A 14,944-nucleotide genomic window follows, 5' to 3' on the forward strand; every position below is an offset into this window, starting at 1 on the left:
GTGATCACTGTAAGGCTTTTGAGTTCATGCCCATTTTAAGGAGTGGATGTTCTGCTTTCCATCCAATTTGAACCACATAGTTTCGTAGTATTTCAAGTGAGGCAGTCCTTTATAGGTGCAACAGCAATCTTTGACTTTGCAATGTATGTTCTAAACCACTGGATATGTAAGGTAAGACCCAGTCATCAGGGAGTCTGTATTACCAAGACATATTCTCAATTGACAAACTATTCTAAAGTAAAAACACGAGCAAATAAAAACCTTTCAATTATACTATTTTCTTAATTGATTTGTTACTATGAAATGGGTTGCACATGCAACTTATTTTAAATCATTTAGCATTATTAGGAGTGCCTTTTAGGTGGACGACGCTGTATGACTTTCATGCTTAAAAACCATTTTTTATTCAAACGTCTTAGAGCCACCCAGGAAAGGACTTCTACTACTACCCCCATGTTATGATTTAAAAAGACAGAGAAATCATGCTAGTTAACCAATATCCCATAGAATAACCATCTTTAGAATAGCAAGATTATATAAATGTGGTGATAATGGACCAGCAACAACTCCAAATCAAACTCTAAAATTCTAAAAAATGTAGAATAAGACTCTAAAGAGACACACGTCTTTAAGTAAGACAAATACAATCTTACAAACTCCTATAAAACAAATGATTAACAAACACTGATTTTTTTTAAACTACTTGATTTATTTCATCATAAGTAGCAATATAGAAGAATTTTGTATTCATTTTTAAAAGCAGCTTTAAGAAATAGTATTTTTGACTGAGCAGTAATGAAACTATTGGATAGATTATTAAATGACTAGCCAGTGTCAATCCTTAAAAATAATTGTTTTAAACCAATCTTGTGAATCAAAGGTACACATATTAATAATCATAAATATTAGAAATATGTTTTAAACTGTCCATATGGTCAGCGTAACAGAGATCAGCCATGAAGCCTGGTCTGGAATTTGGTTGCTGTTAAGTTTAATGTTGCCTTATTGTTCCAAAATTTAAATAGTTTGGACCACTTCCATATTCATTGAAAACTGCAGTCTCAAAATACTAAAAAAATAACTTTATAAATACATAGATATGTTTAGCCATTTCACCTAAAAAGTTATACAATAGTTATTCCTACAGAGCTTTCAGAAAGTCTGTATTTCAAAGCTTATTTCAAAAACCACCACTATTTTGCATTTATCAACCATATATTTGCCTTAGAGATAAAACATATAAAAATGCTATTGCCTGAGAAATACCCACCTTCTTGTTTTAATTACACTATCATTTTTTTGTGACATAGAATGTTGTATCTTAGAAAAGTATGACATATTTCTACAGCTTCGATGATAAAATTATAGGTTCTTTCTTGAGGAGATAATGAAGCAACCAAGATATTTGCAACAATAACGTCAACAAAGAGAATATACACATACAACAGAGTAACTCACTTTGTAAGAGAAGGAAAGAGAGATTTTTTTTAAGTATTTTAAAATTCTCCAACCAAGTAGGAATTTTTAAAATAAAGTGGAGAGAGAGAGAGACCATAGACCAAACCCTGAAAGAGTAAAAAAATACATTATTAAAGCATTTTTTAAACTTAAACTTCACTGACAACATAGGTAACAGAGGAAATGTAGTATCAGCACAATATTTTATATAGAATAAAACCCGGCAACAAAACTCCAGAAAATGGAATTGTAGTTATAGTCAATGCCTGGTTTTGGGGGATTCTCCCTTGGCACTTGGAGGAAAGGCCATGCCATATGAACAAAACACTATCAAGAGTGAAATGTACACATTTTATAATGTTTAGCAGACAGCAGTTTTCTAGCACCACACAAATAATTAATTGTAACGGAAGATGATATTAAAGCAAGGTTTCTCCAGTTTTCCATTAGGTTATACTTCAAGGAGTCTTACCATGCAGGCTCGCATTAAAAACATTTTACTGCACTATAAAGTGGCTGTTGTCATTATACCCAAATGTAAACAATAATGCAGACTTTTCTAATTTTCCTATCTGTGGGTCTCCTTGGATGGAGGACAAGTAATTCAAAACTATGTGAAAACTGGAAAATTATATACTCATTTACAGCATTTCTCTGTAAATATGCATTTGGCTAAAGAGATCCCATCAAAATAAAGGCAGAAAAGCCCAAACATAGCATCTTCTATTTTAAAAAATCTTGGCATGTAATTTAAAACAAAAGGTGATAAAGCCAGTTGTGGACTTAGAACACATTTATCTCTTTAAGCATGCATCTGCAAGTGTACTAAATTTGGGTTCCAAATGATCCAAAAATTCCAGCCCATCTTCCTCCTGTCGTTCACTGCAACAGCCTACAGAACCAGCCGCTGATCCTCCTCCTTCATAGCTGTACGGAAGGACGTAGTCTCGTGCATGCTGATGGCTGTCATCCTGATTACACAGCTGAACCTTCTGCCGAGTAGAAGAAACACAACATACTTTATTATTACTATTTTTAAACACCAAAACTTAGTAACATAAAAATAATTGCTTTGATTTACCTTTCATTGTTTAATTTTTTATCAGAGTGTGTCCTCTAATGGATTCCTACATATAAAAAATGCACATGATTGGGCTGTATCATAAATCACACTATGAAGTCACTGTAGAGCATGTTTCTAAAAATCACACATTTGGCAGCAAATACTTAAGTGTTCATTTTGCATAACCAATTCCTTTCCTTTTCTGAAGAGTGGCTGCAGCAAACTGTACCCACGACCAGAACCCAAACTGGTGTGGGCTCAGATTCTTCCAGGCAGGCACAGTGGCTGTGCAGGCTACAACTGCCTGAGGCCACACTTGCGGTCTTAAAAATACAACGGTCAGATGGAAAATACAAACACAAAGTTATGAGAAAAGTAATTTAAATATTATCACACATTATTTCAGTAAGAATTAAAAACCAAACAAAATATTAGGAAAAGTAAATTTCCAACTCAGTATCTGAACAGAACTAAATCAAGGTTAAGGAGAAACAACTTTCCAATTAGTAGATTATAACTGAAAGCAAAGATCAGGTCACTAAACTGTGATCATTCAGAAAGTTGAAAAGACATCAAAATAGATTTGTGGGGCCCTGCAGGGAACTCACTTCGCCGAGTCGGGTCTGAGTGAAATTGTGCCACTCTGAGTACGAGTATTTGCAGCTGTCCACCTCCACGTGTGGGAGTTGCTGCCCGGCCCCCCGGCACAAGCCCAAGGTCTGGTGCCCTCCCTTCACTATCTCGATGGTCTCCTGCCCTCTGTTCTTCACTCCCGATCCCAGCGTGCCACAGATTCCCTGAGCTGAGCCGCCCACAGTGTGGCTCGTGAAGCCGTTCGTGGAATACTGAAATGAGAGGAAATGAACAAACTGTGCAGACAATGCCATGACTTTCTGGGCTAGAAGGTTAGTTCTCTGAGGCAGGCACCAAATCTGTTTGGCATTCCTAAGTAGTTAACCACTGTGACCCCAGCATGTCATGGAATGTCCAATCTAAGAAGTAAACAGCAGATATCAAGGGGTCTGTACTTTGAGATAAAATCAGAAAGCTTAATGTATATTCCTTCTTTAAAAACTTATTAAGATACTATGCAACTTCATTTGTTAAATCCTTCCAGCACTTCACACCACAAAATCAAGATTCCGTACTATTGTCTCACGTGTGTAATTCATTCCCTTCCCCTGACTAGAGCAGGAACAGAAATAATGATCAGTATTTTTTGTTCAGTGACTAATCTAGTTCCCCTTCAACTAAAACAAAAAGAATAGGAATAAAGTGGCCATAAGAATCCTGGCTGTAATAAGTCTCTGTGATGGACAGAAATAAAAACAAGTTGGGGAGCTAAGAAAACCAAAGCTTTGGCTATGTTGTGTTTTTGTAGGCAACTCAAAGTTTGATTTTTTCGAATACCTTCCTAGATGCCAACATCTTATTGTTTCCTGAATCTTTACTACTCTAATAATCACTTATGCTTTTTGTAGGGAACTGACTTGTTCCTCAACCACATCCTAGGCTAGAAATCAAAGCTAGATCCCTATTGTCACTTGCTAGCATTCTTTCAACTTCAGACAATAGACCTCAAGCTTCTTTCTAACCCATATTAGAGTCAGAAAGATTCCATTAAAGTTCTTCCCACGTGGATCAAAGCTTGCAGTCATTTTACTGCTGTTACCAGAAAAAAAAATTAAGACAATTATGATGATCTGTGAATAATTAAACAAAATATTTTTATAGCACTAACAGCAGTTTCAATATACTTAAAAAGAATTGAAAATCATGAAATACTTGAAGTAGTAAGTAATAATGACATGTTGAAAGATCTTTACTATTAAGTAACACTGTATGGCCAAATTAAAATGCCATATATTAATTACCATGGGTGTCAGCATCATTTTATCTGTTCCATAGAACCAATGACCTTTTAAATATTAAACTTGGTTCCAAAAAAATAATTATAGGTGGTCAGGCCACTTTATCCTTTGTATTCATTTACAAAAAGACAAGCTGCTCACCACTTTGTCATCTCCCGGAGCTTCTGTGTTTGACACAATGAGATTCTGCTGGGCTAAGTCATCAGGAAATACTTTTGGCTGTTTAGCAGCTCCAGATACCCCACAGATTAAAGTAAACAGGATGCCTGGAGGATGAGAGAGACTACTTCAGCTTATCATAAATCAGTGTGAAGTGTGAATTAGGATGATAATGCAAAAGCAACTTTCCGGAAAAGGCACGTATGACGGCCTTGTCCAAACAGTGCACAACGGAAGTATGTTCTAACCACATCCCATCAGACACTCTAAATGCAGTACTAAAAATGTTAATTGACATTTATGTCTATGCTAATATAACACTAGAACTATATATGAATGCCCTTTCAAGATAGAAGTCAAATCTGTGTGTGTCAAATATAAATACGGCTTTATATACAAGTGAACAGCTACTGATAACAGGGTGGATTCTAAGAATAGGTCTTGAACATTATTGTAAAGGCTATTATTTCCGGTCACGAGGGGACTTACAAAATAGCAATGCTATGCCCAACAGTATTGCAAGGATGGCCCACTTCCCAAGCGCCACTCCTCCGCTGCCCATCCTTGGAGCGACGGGATGCACACAGCCATTCTCAGTGACACAGTCACACAGCACAACGTTTAATGGCGTGACAAGTGACTCTCCCAGTCGGTCAGTGACCCTAACAGGCACCCTGTAGGACCCGAACGAAAGGTCATTCTCATAGAACAGACGTGCTGCTGTGTCTGAAAGAGAAAAAAAACTACGTTCAAGAATGCCACTGATTTCCCCCAGAGCATAAGTAACTCCAGAGGATATTCACGGGTTCCCCTGTGCAGGGGTGCTCCTGATGCGGCAGGGCCTGCGGCCAACTGCGTCATCCTGACCACTGCACCCTCGCACGCACTGCCTCGGGCAGTGGGTGTGCGGCCTCTTGCACAATCATCTCTCGGCTTTTTTAATAATATATTTTGTCTCTACATACACAAAGCCTTCCTGTCACAAGCAATAGACTTGTTAAACAACTGGTTTTATCACATCCTTAAAATTTTTAATCTAGCCATTCAGTGTAGATTTTCTTGTATCCATGATTCAACACAGAGTAATGATCTGAAATTCTGGGTGTTCTCCTTACTTTGTCTTCATATACTGTGCCACAAAGGCATAAACAACTGTGACTGGGTGTCAGAGACGGATTCTGACACCCTGGGACATCGCTGACCCCGGCCCGACCAGCAGGCCAGAGTCCAGCTGAGGCAGCCTTGTCGCCGGGTCCTCTGGGACACTGGCGCCAATGGTGCATTTGGGGTTTTGATGCATTTTTTTAAGTCCAGGGTAGAATACATCTAGGCCAAAACCCAATCCAGTCTTTGGTACAGAGCCAAAGATATAACACTGCTCTGAATGTAGATGCCACATGCTCATGCCAGAAATATCCCTCCCACTTACCTGGCCCTGGGTGATGTGCTCACTTATTTTTATGATGTTTGAAGCTCTAAACACAAATTTGTATGTCTAAGTAAAGAAGTTGTTGGATTAAGTGAATTGTAAATGAAAGCATGATCAACCTGGTTAAGTCTGTGGGTTAGAAATAAAAAGACTAACAAAACTAAAATTTGTGATTCATAATACGACACCATCTGTTGCATTCACTGTCTGTTTACTCCCCCAACTAATCCCATTTTACATGAGTACACTGATACTCAGAGGAACAAACCGCATGGCCAGGTTTACAGAACCAGTGAGCGGTGGAGCCGGCATCCGACACTGAGCCTATCTGATTTCAGAGCCTCTTCAGCGCACACTCTTCACTTGGTGTTTCTCAGGCCTTTGGATTATTCAGCAGAGTGGTAAAACTTTAAAATGACAATGTTTTGACCAACATAATGCTGCAAATGTTTTATTGTACTAAATAGGAATATTTTTAAAAATTTCCACCTCCTTCAACACTGTATTAAAAGACATGATACTATGACACTAAATAAGAAGGAAGGATAAAATCTAAAGTTTTAGTTCTTCCCAGGAAAGAACAGAAGATAACTTACACGCAGACACCCCCGCTGTCTCCCCTCCCCCAGATATTGCTGCTAAAAGATCTGAAAGCGCTGTCGGTTTCCGGCAGGCTTCGGGGCTCAGAGCCTTAACTTGCCACTAAAACTTCCCTGTGCCCTGTTTTCCTCGCCCGCCCTGTTCCCTTTCCTTCTTCCACGACCTTTCCTTTCCAATTTGTCGTTGGGAAATCGTGGAATGTTCATTGGAAGCATGGGGTTGAAAACCGTCCAAGGGCATTTGAAGGCAAACCCCGTTCTGTTCACACGGGGTCCTGAGTCCTGGAAGTGAGGTGGTGAGTGAGACCAGGGCATCAGGACCCACAGGTGGGACCCTAAGGAGATGGGGAAAGGGCTGGCGGGTGAAGGGCTGATGGGGGAAGTGAGCAGTGGTAGTATGGAGCAAGGTCCCCATCATCTTTGCCATTCTGCCACCCCAGAGTCTGCCATGGGAAAGTCAGGGGTGCTGACCAGGAGCCAGGCAGGAGAGCCCCAAGAGGAAGACACGCACATCAAGTGGCCAGATGCCAGGGCAGTCCGGAGAGAAGCAGCAGGAGGCTGATGCTGTGGGGCACACCCTGGTGCTCTACGACCAGGGGTGTGCCATCCCACCTTGGGGGGCTGTCCACCCCTCCCAAGATGGGGCCTTCCTGCCGAAGGGTCACCCCCAGGGCAGCCAAGCCCACTGACTGAGCAACGACAGAGTGCAAGGCTCCACGTGGGGCCATGCCAAAGGACCACTGAGCTCAGACCCCCACTGGGTTAGCTGTGGCTGACCTTGGCCTCTGCAAGTTGACTGCAGAGTTGACTTCTTTTTGCCCAATTCTGATCTTCCTTTCCTATGTACTGATGCCAAGCAAACTCCTTAATAAACATTCTGCCCACGAAACTGCCTTAGAGTCTCCTTCCCAGGGAACAGACCCGCAATGCATGGGGCTTCCCTCATGACCTAGGAACCATTCACGTGCAAAGAAGCCATGTAGGTGGGAGGTGCACAAGTCAGGAAGAGCTTCTAGTAGACCCAGCCTCAGCGGGTGTGTGTGCTGTGGGAATGAGCATTCACACAAAACCTGGGGAATCCCGGCACAGGACTGATTGAAGGCAGGTGCGAGGGAGGCCCACTTCCCACTTCACCAAAACTGAGAAGCTAACCTCTTACTGGTGGTTCAAACACAGTGAATTATTCTTCTATTTCACCAAGGAAAACAAATATTTTAGACATCCTGATGTTGAAGAGGAAAAAATAATGTTTAGAAATAAATACCATTAAGTGTTGTCAATCTCCACATTCTCTGCATGTCTGAATCAGAGACAGTCTCCAAACTGAAGTCAAAGGGTGGCCCGTGTGTGGGTTCATCGGGATCGACCGCAACTATCTCGGCAGATGACCTGACGGCTTTGCAGATTATCACTGTCGTTGTAGGTATGAATGGGCCGTTATCGTTGACATCTTCCAGTATAATTCCCAGTGTCCCAGTACATGATCTTCCATCTAAGAAGTTGGATATCAGTACAGTTTTTTAATGTTTTGAGTTTTTGCTGGGAAATTATACATTGAAAAAAAGGCCCTTGTAACATATAAATGACAGTGATAAGCATAGTCATAGGCTATGTTCTAAGGGAATGTTAAAAGAAAACCATCACTTTCAAACAGGTCGTACAACTGTTGGTGGGAATGTCAAGTGGTGCAGCCACTGTGGAAAGGCAGTATGGAGGTTCCTCAAAAGCTAAAACTAGAAATACCATATGACCCAGTAATTCCACTTCTCGGAATTTACCCTAAGAAAACAAAATCTCTGCTCGAAATGATTTATGCACCCCTATGTTTATTGTCACATTATATACAATAGCCAAGATTTGGAGGCAACCCAAGTGTTCATCAATAGATGCATAGATAAAGAAGATGTGGTACATATATGCAATGGGATATTATTCAGCCATAAAAAAGAAAGAAATCCTGCCATTTGTGAAATCATGGGTGGACATAGAGGGTATTCTCCTAAATGAAATAAGCCAGGCAGAGAAAGACAAATACCATATGATTTCACTTACATATGTAATCTAAAAGCAAAGCAAAACTAAACAAAATGAACAAAACATCATTAGACTCATAGACAGTGAGAAGGCACTGATGGTTACCATGGAGGAGGGGCTGAGATGGGTGGGGAGAGTGAGGGGGATAAAGAGTCCCCAAATCTGTCATGATATAAATTAGTCATGGGGATGAAAGTACAGCATGGAGAATATAGTCAATGATTCTGTAGTTATCTATGTTGACAGATAGTAACCATACTAGTTGTGGTGAGGATTTAATAGTATAGATAACTGTTGAATCACTATATTGTATACTTGAAACCAATATAATATTATATATCAACTATACTTCAATAAAACAATTTTAAATGGGTTATACAGACAACAATTGCTATTTAATGTGTCATTCATTTATTACATAGTTGCAATAGACATGGAAACTTTTCTGGGGTGAGTTTCAACTAATTTTTGAAAGAAGAAAGGAAGAGAGCATGAACAAGGGCACTTTTGGCATATTTAAAACTATAGGAAGATTCAGGAGGGTGGGCAGCCCCGTGTGCACTCCTGTGGGCCGACACAGTGCGGGGAAGGCAGCCTGGTGGGACCTGACCCTGGGAGGAGAGCCAAGAGCCCTTAGAAGTGGACCTGCGGAGCCTGGAACCTACTACATGGACAGAGAGCACCTGTGGCGACTGAGATGTGGGTGACACAGATTTGGGAGATCAGAACAGAAACAGCACACTAAAATGTTCAAAATATGAAAGACGCCAGAAGGGTCAAATCAGTTGCAAGCCAATATAATCACTCTGGGTGGAACCTAAGGAATATACCAATCTTACTAGAGTCAATAAAAACTTACTACTTTGTATAGGGTACTGTCCTGGGAAATCTGAGATCCAAGGTGAAGCGGTCATGGGTCCAGATGACAAATCAGTCATACAGTTGTGAAGTCTGAACATAAACCCAGGACTTCTGTCCCTAAATCATTTTATTCTTTCTCCTTAATAAGAAGGTCTTGGACATCAGGGGTGAGGAAGAGAATGAAAACCCCAAGCCACCCTCTGTCCACACATGAAGCTGCCAACTAAGGAGGCTGGGAGACCTGGCACAGCCCTGCAGGACCTCAACCCAGGCAACAGGACCCATAGTGCTTCCTGGGTCGTTATGGGTCATGAGCTACTGCCCACCCAGGTGAGAACTGGTTTTGAAAGGTGGGCCTCAGGAAAGGACAAGGGGAAAGCGGCTACAGGATTGCTATCAGGTGAAGTGTCAGCCAGAGAAAACCACCCAGAACACGGGACACAAAACACCTCCCACTTAACATGAGCTTGCAAATGAAAATCCCCGAGTGAGCAAGATTCATGTTAAAAGGAAAACCAACAAAATCACCAATCAGAAAATTAATTCACTCTATGCAAGTCATCTCTGAAACATGCGTATTTAGTATCCTCAAAGGCAGAAGAGCAGCTGTTTAAACAAGAATGAAATTATAGCTCAAATTGCAACAGAAATAAAACAGCAACATTTATCTAATTAAGGACTCTGGAAGAAGAGACTGAACGGAATGGCCCAGAAGCAGCATTCCAGAGATCATTGCTGACAGCACTGAAATAAAGAAAAACAGGGATCTTCTATTTTAAAATATATTCTGACCACAGTGTTAGGTTAAGTAAAAATAAATGCACAGCATAAACATCATACTGAAACTACAGACTGCACCCTAGGGAACTATAAAAGTCACTTGGATGTATTACCTACAAAGGGACATTAGCTAGATTGACAGGAGAATAAAGCAGCAGGAAGAGACGCCAGAAGATAATGGATTACACCCTCAGCGCAGTGCTGAGGGAAGGGAGGGGTTAATGCAAAGGTTTAGACCAAGTCGGATTATCATATCAAGCATGGAAAGACTATTAAAATATTTCTCAGAACAATAAATTGACTGGGTTTATCACCCACACAACCCCATTGGAAGAACTAGTAAAGGATGTACTTCAACAGGAAGAAAATGAAAACAGGAGAGAAGAAATGAAATGCAAGAAACAATGGAACTATATCTCATTTTGGACAACTTTAAAAAAAGAGAGAGACAAAGGAAGCAAGGAGATTTGTATTTTCTCTACCTGCCATGCTTTTCTATGAGGGCAGAATTATCTCACCTCTCAAACTCTTATTCTCATACTATGTGGTGTTTTCTCGCTGGCTCTGAAAAACTGGGGCTGCTGATGTCTTGGGCATTTCTTTCCATTTGGGTCCACACTCAGGGTTGAAAGCGCATGTCTCACCAACTGAATCTGGCTAGTAATATTAACTTGAAAAACCGACCTCTACAGTGTGTCTGCTACGACTATGCTAAATACTTGGATTCCCCTTCCACCCAACATTTAGAGTTGCTTAGCAAACTCCACTATTATGCATATTGTGATCAGTGTTGGTATAGAATAATTAAAACAAAGATTTTAGGCATCTAATTCACAGTGTTTCACAGCTCTGTTTTTCATCTGTTGACTAAATAAATAGTAGTACCCTTGTATGCAGTGGGTGTACGCATGCAATGTGCAGCTTCTAACATTAATATATTCTGTGTGAGGGAGTGGCAATCCAAATACAACGTTGTGGCAGGCAGACTCCCCGTGGTCCCAGGATTTATGGACACGTCACCCTCCTCTTAAACATTTTAAAATTTTGAAAGCATATTCCACCCCAGAAGCTGGAATAATATAATAAAAATAGAAACCCAAAACTCAGCTGTGTAAGTGCCAACAGAGTTTCAATTGAGAAGAGCTGAGAAGAAAAGAGAATTGAACCCAAAGCTTAAGAAATGGCCATTTAGGAGGGGGAAAGGGGTAAAACCAGAAAGCATACAGATTAGAGGGGAATGTATACAAAAACTTAGACACAGCAGTCTTGGAGGGAATTTTAACAAGAGGAAACTAAGTGCTATAAAGATGTAGGAAGGACAGGAAGTGAGAGGCAGGTGATGGTTGGGTCAGAGGTCAGTGCTCCTGAGGTGAGGAGCATTTTGCATTAGGAAGCAGCAGGCAGGGCCCAAACCGAATGAGCCAGCATAGCTTTTAGAAAAAGATAAACAAAAAAACACATCCTTTTGTATGACCACATAGAATTTTACAGTGTGGTAGTATTTATCCCCTACCCTTTTCAAAAGATATGAATGAGAAAGACCCCATTACACATTTATTCTATACCTCAAACATGATTAACAGAGCCCCTCATCTGGAATCCATAAAAATATTTAACCTAGCAATGATTTTATCTCCTCTGCAACAGATAATATAGAATAAAGGTATGACCAAAATCACAAATTTCAGTAATTTTTCTCTCATCGACCAATAAGCCATTTGCCAAGCGCTATTAAAAATGTAAAATAAGGATTTGATTTTCATATTATTTTTCTTTCTTTCACTTGCCTTTGACAAAACAATCACAACTTTACCAGTTCAATCTATAGATATGAATCAATAGATATGAATTAATTCTCACTAATTAAGAGAGAATTGGAATGCTTAAAACATCTTCCAAACCACTTCTAAATTCTAATTGTACAAGCTGTAGTATAATAATTTATGTTGGTTACATTGAATATTTATTTTATGAAGATACAACGTTCAAATGCATATTATGGTCAAATTATTTTTCATGCACTACTTGGGTCTCAGACAGAATCAGTGCACTCATATTTCACTCAGTTTTGTAGGACTCACAGAACATGATTTTACATTTTAGTGATTATATGACTGCTAGTGTTTGCCTTCTAATTTTACAATATATTATTAATCATGGCAATGATTTATTTTCAGATAATGTCCTTAAATCAGAATTCTAACCCCCAAGTCTATTAGTTTCCTGTATGGAGCTAGAACTGTTTTCTAGGAGTTCACTATGGAGCAGTAAGAACATTCTCTGTAACGAATTGTCTGCCAACATGAATATTTTAAGAGATATGACTGGAGAAATTGAAGCTAATTTTACAAAAGCAATTTTCTCAATTTTTAATGATCATTGACCTTTAATAAATTATGGGCTCAAGTATTTCTAAGACTAAATTATTTTACAATACATCTAAAATGAAGGGTTCTATTAGAAAGCAGACATGAGTTACTATTATAGCAAACCTCTCAATTACTCTGTATGTCATCTGGGGGGAAATAAATTTTAAGAATATATGCAGCTGACTTAAAAATGTATGTTGTTGGCTTAAAAACTGAGGATATATGTAGTTGAGGATGTATGCAGCTAGCCTGAAAATAAAGTTCTTACCTTTGTCTGATGCAAGGATTGTAACATTATATAAGCCATTGCTGACGACCTCTGCCTCTCTGTCTAGGCTTCTCAAAATCGTGATGGATCCTGAGTTTTCATCAACACTCACCCACCCTTTTGGATCACTTAATTTCTTATACCTGTTAATGATTAATTAAAATAACAAAACGTATTATTAGGCAAATTACAATACTGGTATCAAAACAAGCTATGAATTTTTTTAATGTGGTACATTTTGAGCTAACTAAAATAGAATTATAAATACCTTATGCCACTGCTACTCCGTGTTTCTGGGTCAAAGGCTTTATAGCCACTGCTCCTTGTCTTCACTGGTGCGTTTTCCTTAATTCGAACAGTTTGCACTGCAGGGCTACACTCAGGACCCTCATCCTGATTTTCTACATTCACAGTAACTGTCACTGTGCTCATGGCTGACCTTGAGGTCACCTCTTTAGAATATGGAGCTTCATTGACGACACCAATTTGCAGGTCCACCTGTTGTTTTTCTTCGTAATTCAGTGGCTACAGAAGCAATCATGTTGCAAATCAGAACAAGGCATGTAATGTTTTTTGCAAAGCTAACTAGTGTATGTAACTTAGGTGGGTTTGATAAGATGTAAGCGCTGTGTTGGGAACAGGAGTGAGAATGTTAAACATATACCCAGAAACGTAGTGGTGGTGGGAGGAGAGGAATCCTTCAGCTATTCAGTATTTTGGTGGGGACAGCAAAAAACAGGAAAACAACATTGTTCCTCAACTGCAAATTTAACCCAAGGACTCCAGCCCCAGATGATGATGTCAGAAAGGATTCAGCGTAGGTACTTTAAGGCCAGTACTTGAGATACTACTGAGGAACTCCGTACCTTAACCAACAGTTTTTATATTCCATTAACTCTGAGACAGCTTGTCCTACTCTCCTGAAGTGAATAAAATTTTTAGCACCTAGTTTGGGGCAGAAAATGTGGGTTAAATTTTTTTAAATGTTTTTAAGAAAGGAGAGACAAGAAAATAGAAAGCTCATGGACATTACACTTTCCTTTTTTATCTCTTCCACCCCAATTACTTTCTAAGAAGCAGTACCAAGTTTAATGGAAGATTTTTATTTTGCTTGATATGCAGTTATAATGAGAATGGATGAAGCTGTTTCCTAGAAGACAGGAATTCTGTCAGGTCTTGCACTGCATGGAGATAAACTTCCATCTTAGAGTACCAAGGATTAGGGCAAGGGTTGGGTGGAAAAAGAAACAAGATTAAAGGACATTTCTTTGCTGTTTTGAAACAGAGAAATTCTGCCACAGGCTGCAGCTAAATTTCATTATAAGAAAAAAAGATTTATCATTTTTGATCCACACTCCCTGTGAATATGTACAAAAAATGGAAACTACTTAGTCCCAAGATGGAATCACGTTCTAGTTAAAGATGGATCAGAAACAAGCCTGTGCCTTCATCCAAAGCCAAAAGGGCTCAGCTCACGTTACAGGCTAACGGGTTCCTGAAGCAGCAGGGAGGTCTTCTCAAATGTGGTAGAAGTATTTAGATCTCTGAAGGTTTGAGGATTCCCTTCTGAACCAGGTAGCTAAGGATGTTATATGCACTGGATATAAACAGATGTGTTTATATACACACATACACATACAAACATTTTTTAAATCATGCTTTTATAGAAGATTCCAGGAAATTGATATATTCATCGTAGATGAAGAAACACAACATTTACCTAATTTTATCCCTACATTTACCAGAATTCCTTTTCCTATCTTTAAACTATAGTATGCTAATCTATGATATCGTAAGATACAAATAGCCATTTACTAACTTATTCTTACCTTAACCACACACAGAATTCCTTCATTGGTTTTGGGATCTGTAACAATTTTAAAATTTCCATTTTCATTGCCCTTTAAAATGGTATAATTAGCTCTCCAATTAGCAGTATTAACTAAATCTTTATCCTCAACAGTAACACGCAAGACATCCACATCAATTGTATTTTCTTCCACTGATGTCACATACTAAAATAATAGGAACATAAAAAACTTAATTAGTAACT

At 39.3% G+C, this 14,944-nt stretch overlaps 1 protein-coding gene across 4 annotated transcripts in view; it reads right to left on the minus strand.

Moving 5' to 3' along the window:
- Positions 1–388: 388 nt before the first annotated feature.
- Positions 389–14,944, minus strand: part of DSC2 (desmocollin 2) — a 31,192-nt gene continuing 16,636 nt past the window's right edge. The window contains exons 9-17 of one of the 4 annotated variants that reach the window (XM_037025287.2): positions 14,721–14,906; positions 13,160–13,416; positions 12,892–13,034; positions 7,844–8,071; positions 5,041–5,277; positions 4,534–4,658; positions 3,130–3,366; positions 2,540–2,585; positions 389–2,450 (exon numbers count right to left, since the gene is read on the minus strand). In XM_037025287.2, the coding sequence (XP_036881182.2) occupies positions 2,550–2,585; positions 3,130–3,366; positions 4,534–4,658; positions 5,041–5,277; positions 7,844–8,071; positions 12,892–13,034; positions 13,160–13,416; positions 14,721–14,906 (1,449 nt within the window). In that variant the 3' untranslated portion in view covers positions 389–2,450; positions 2,540–2,549. The remainder of the gene's footprint in view (positions 2,451–2,539; positions 2,586–3,129; positions 3,367–4,533; positions 4,659–5,040; positions 5,278–7,843; positions 8,072–12,891; positions 13,035–13,159; positions 13,417–14,720; positions 14,907–14,944) is intronic. The other 3 variants (XM_037025294.2, XM_037025281.2, XM_037025290.2) reach the window with 3 other exon arrangements.

This window comes from Manis javanica, chromosome 9 (genome assembly GCF_040802235.1).
Source record: "Manis javanica isolate MJ-LG chromosome 9, MJ_LKY, whole genome shotgun sequence".
NCBI lineage: Eukaryota > Metazoa > Chordata > Mammalia > Pholidota > Manidae > Manis > Manis javanica.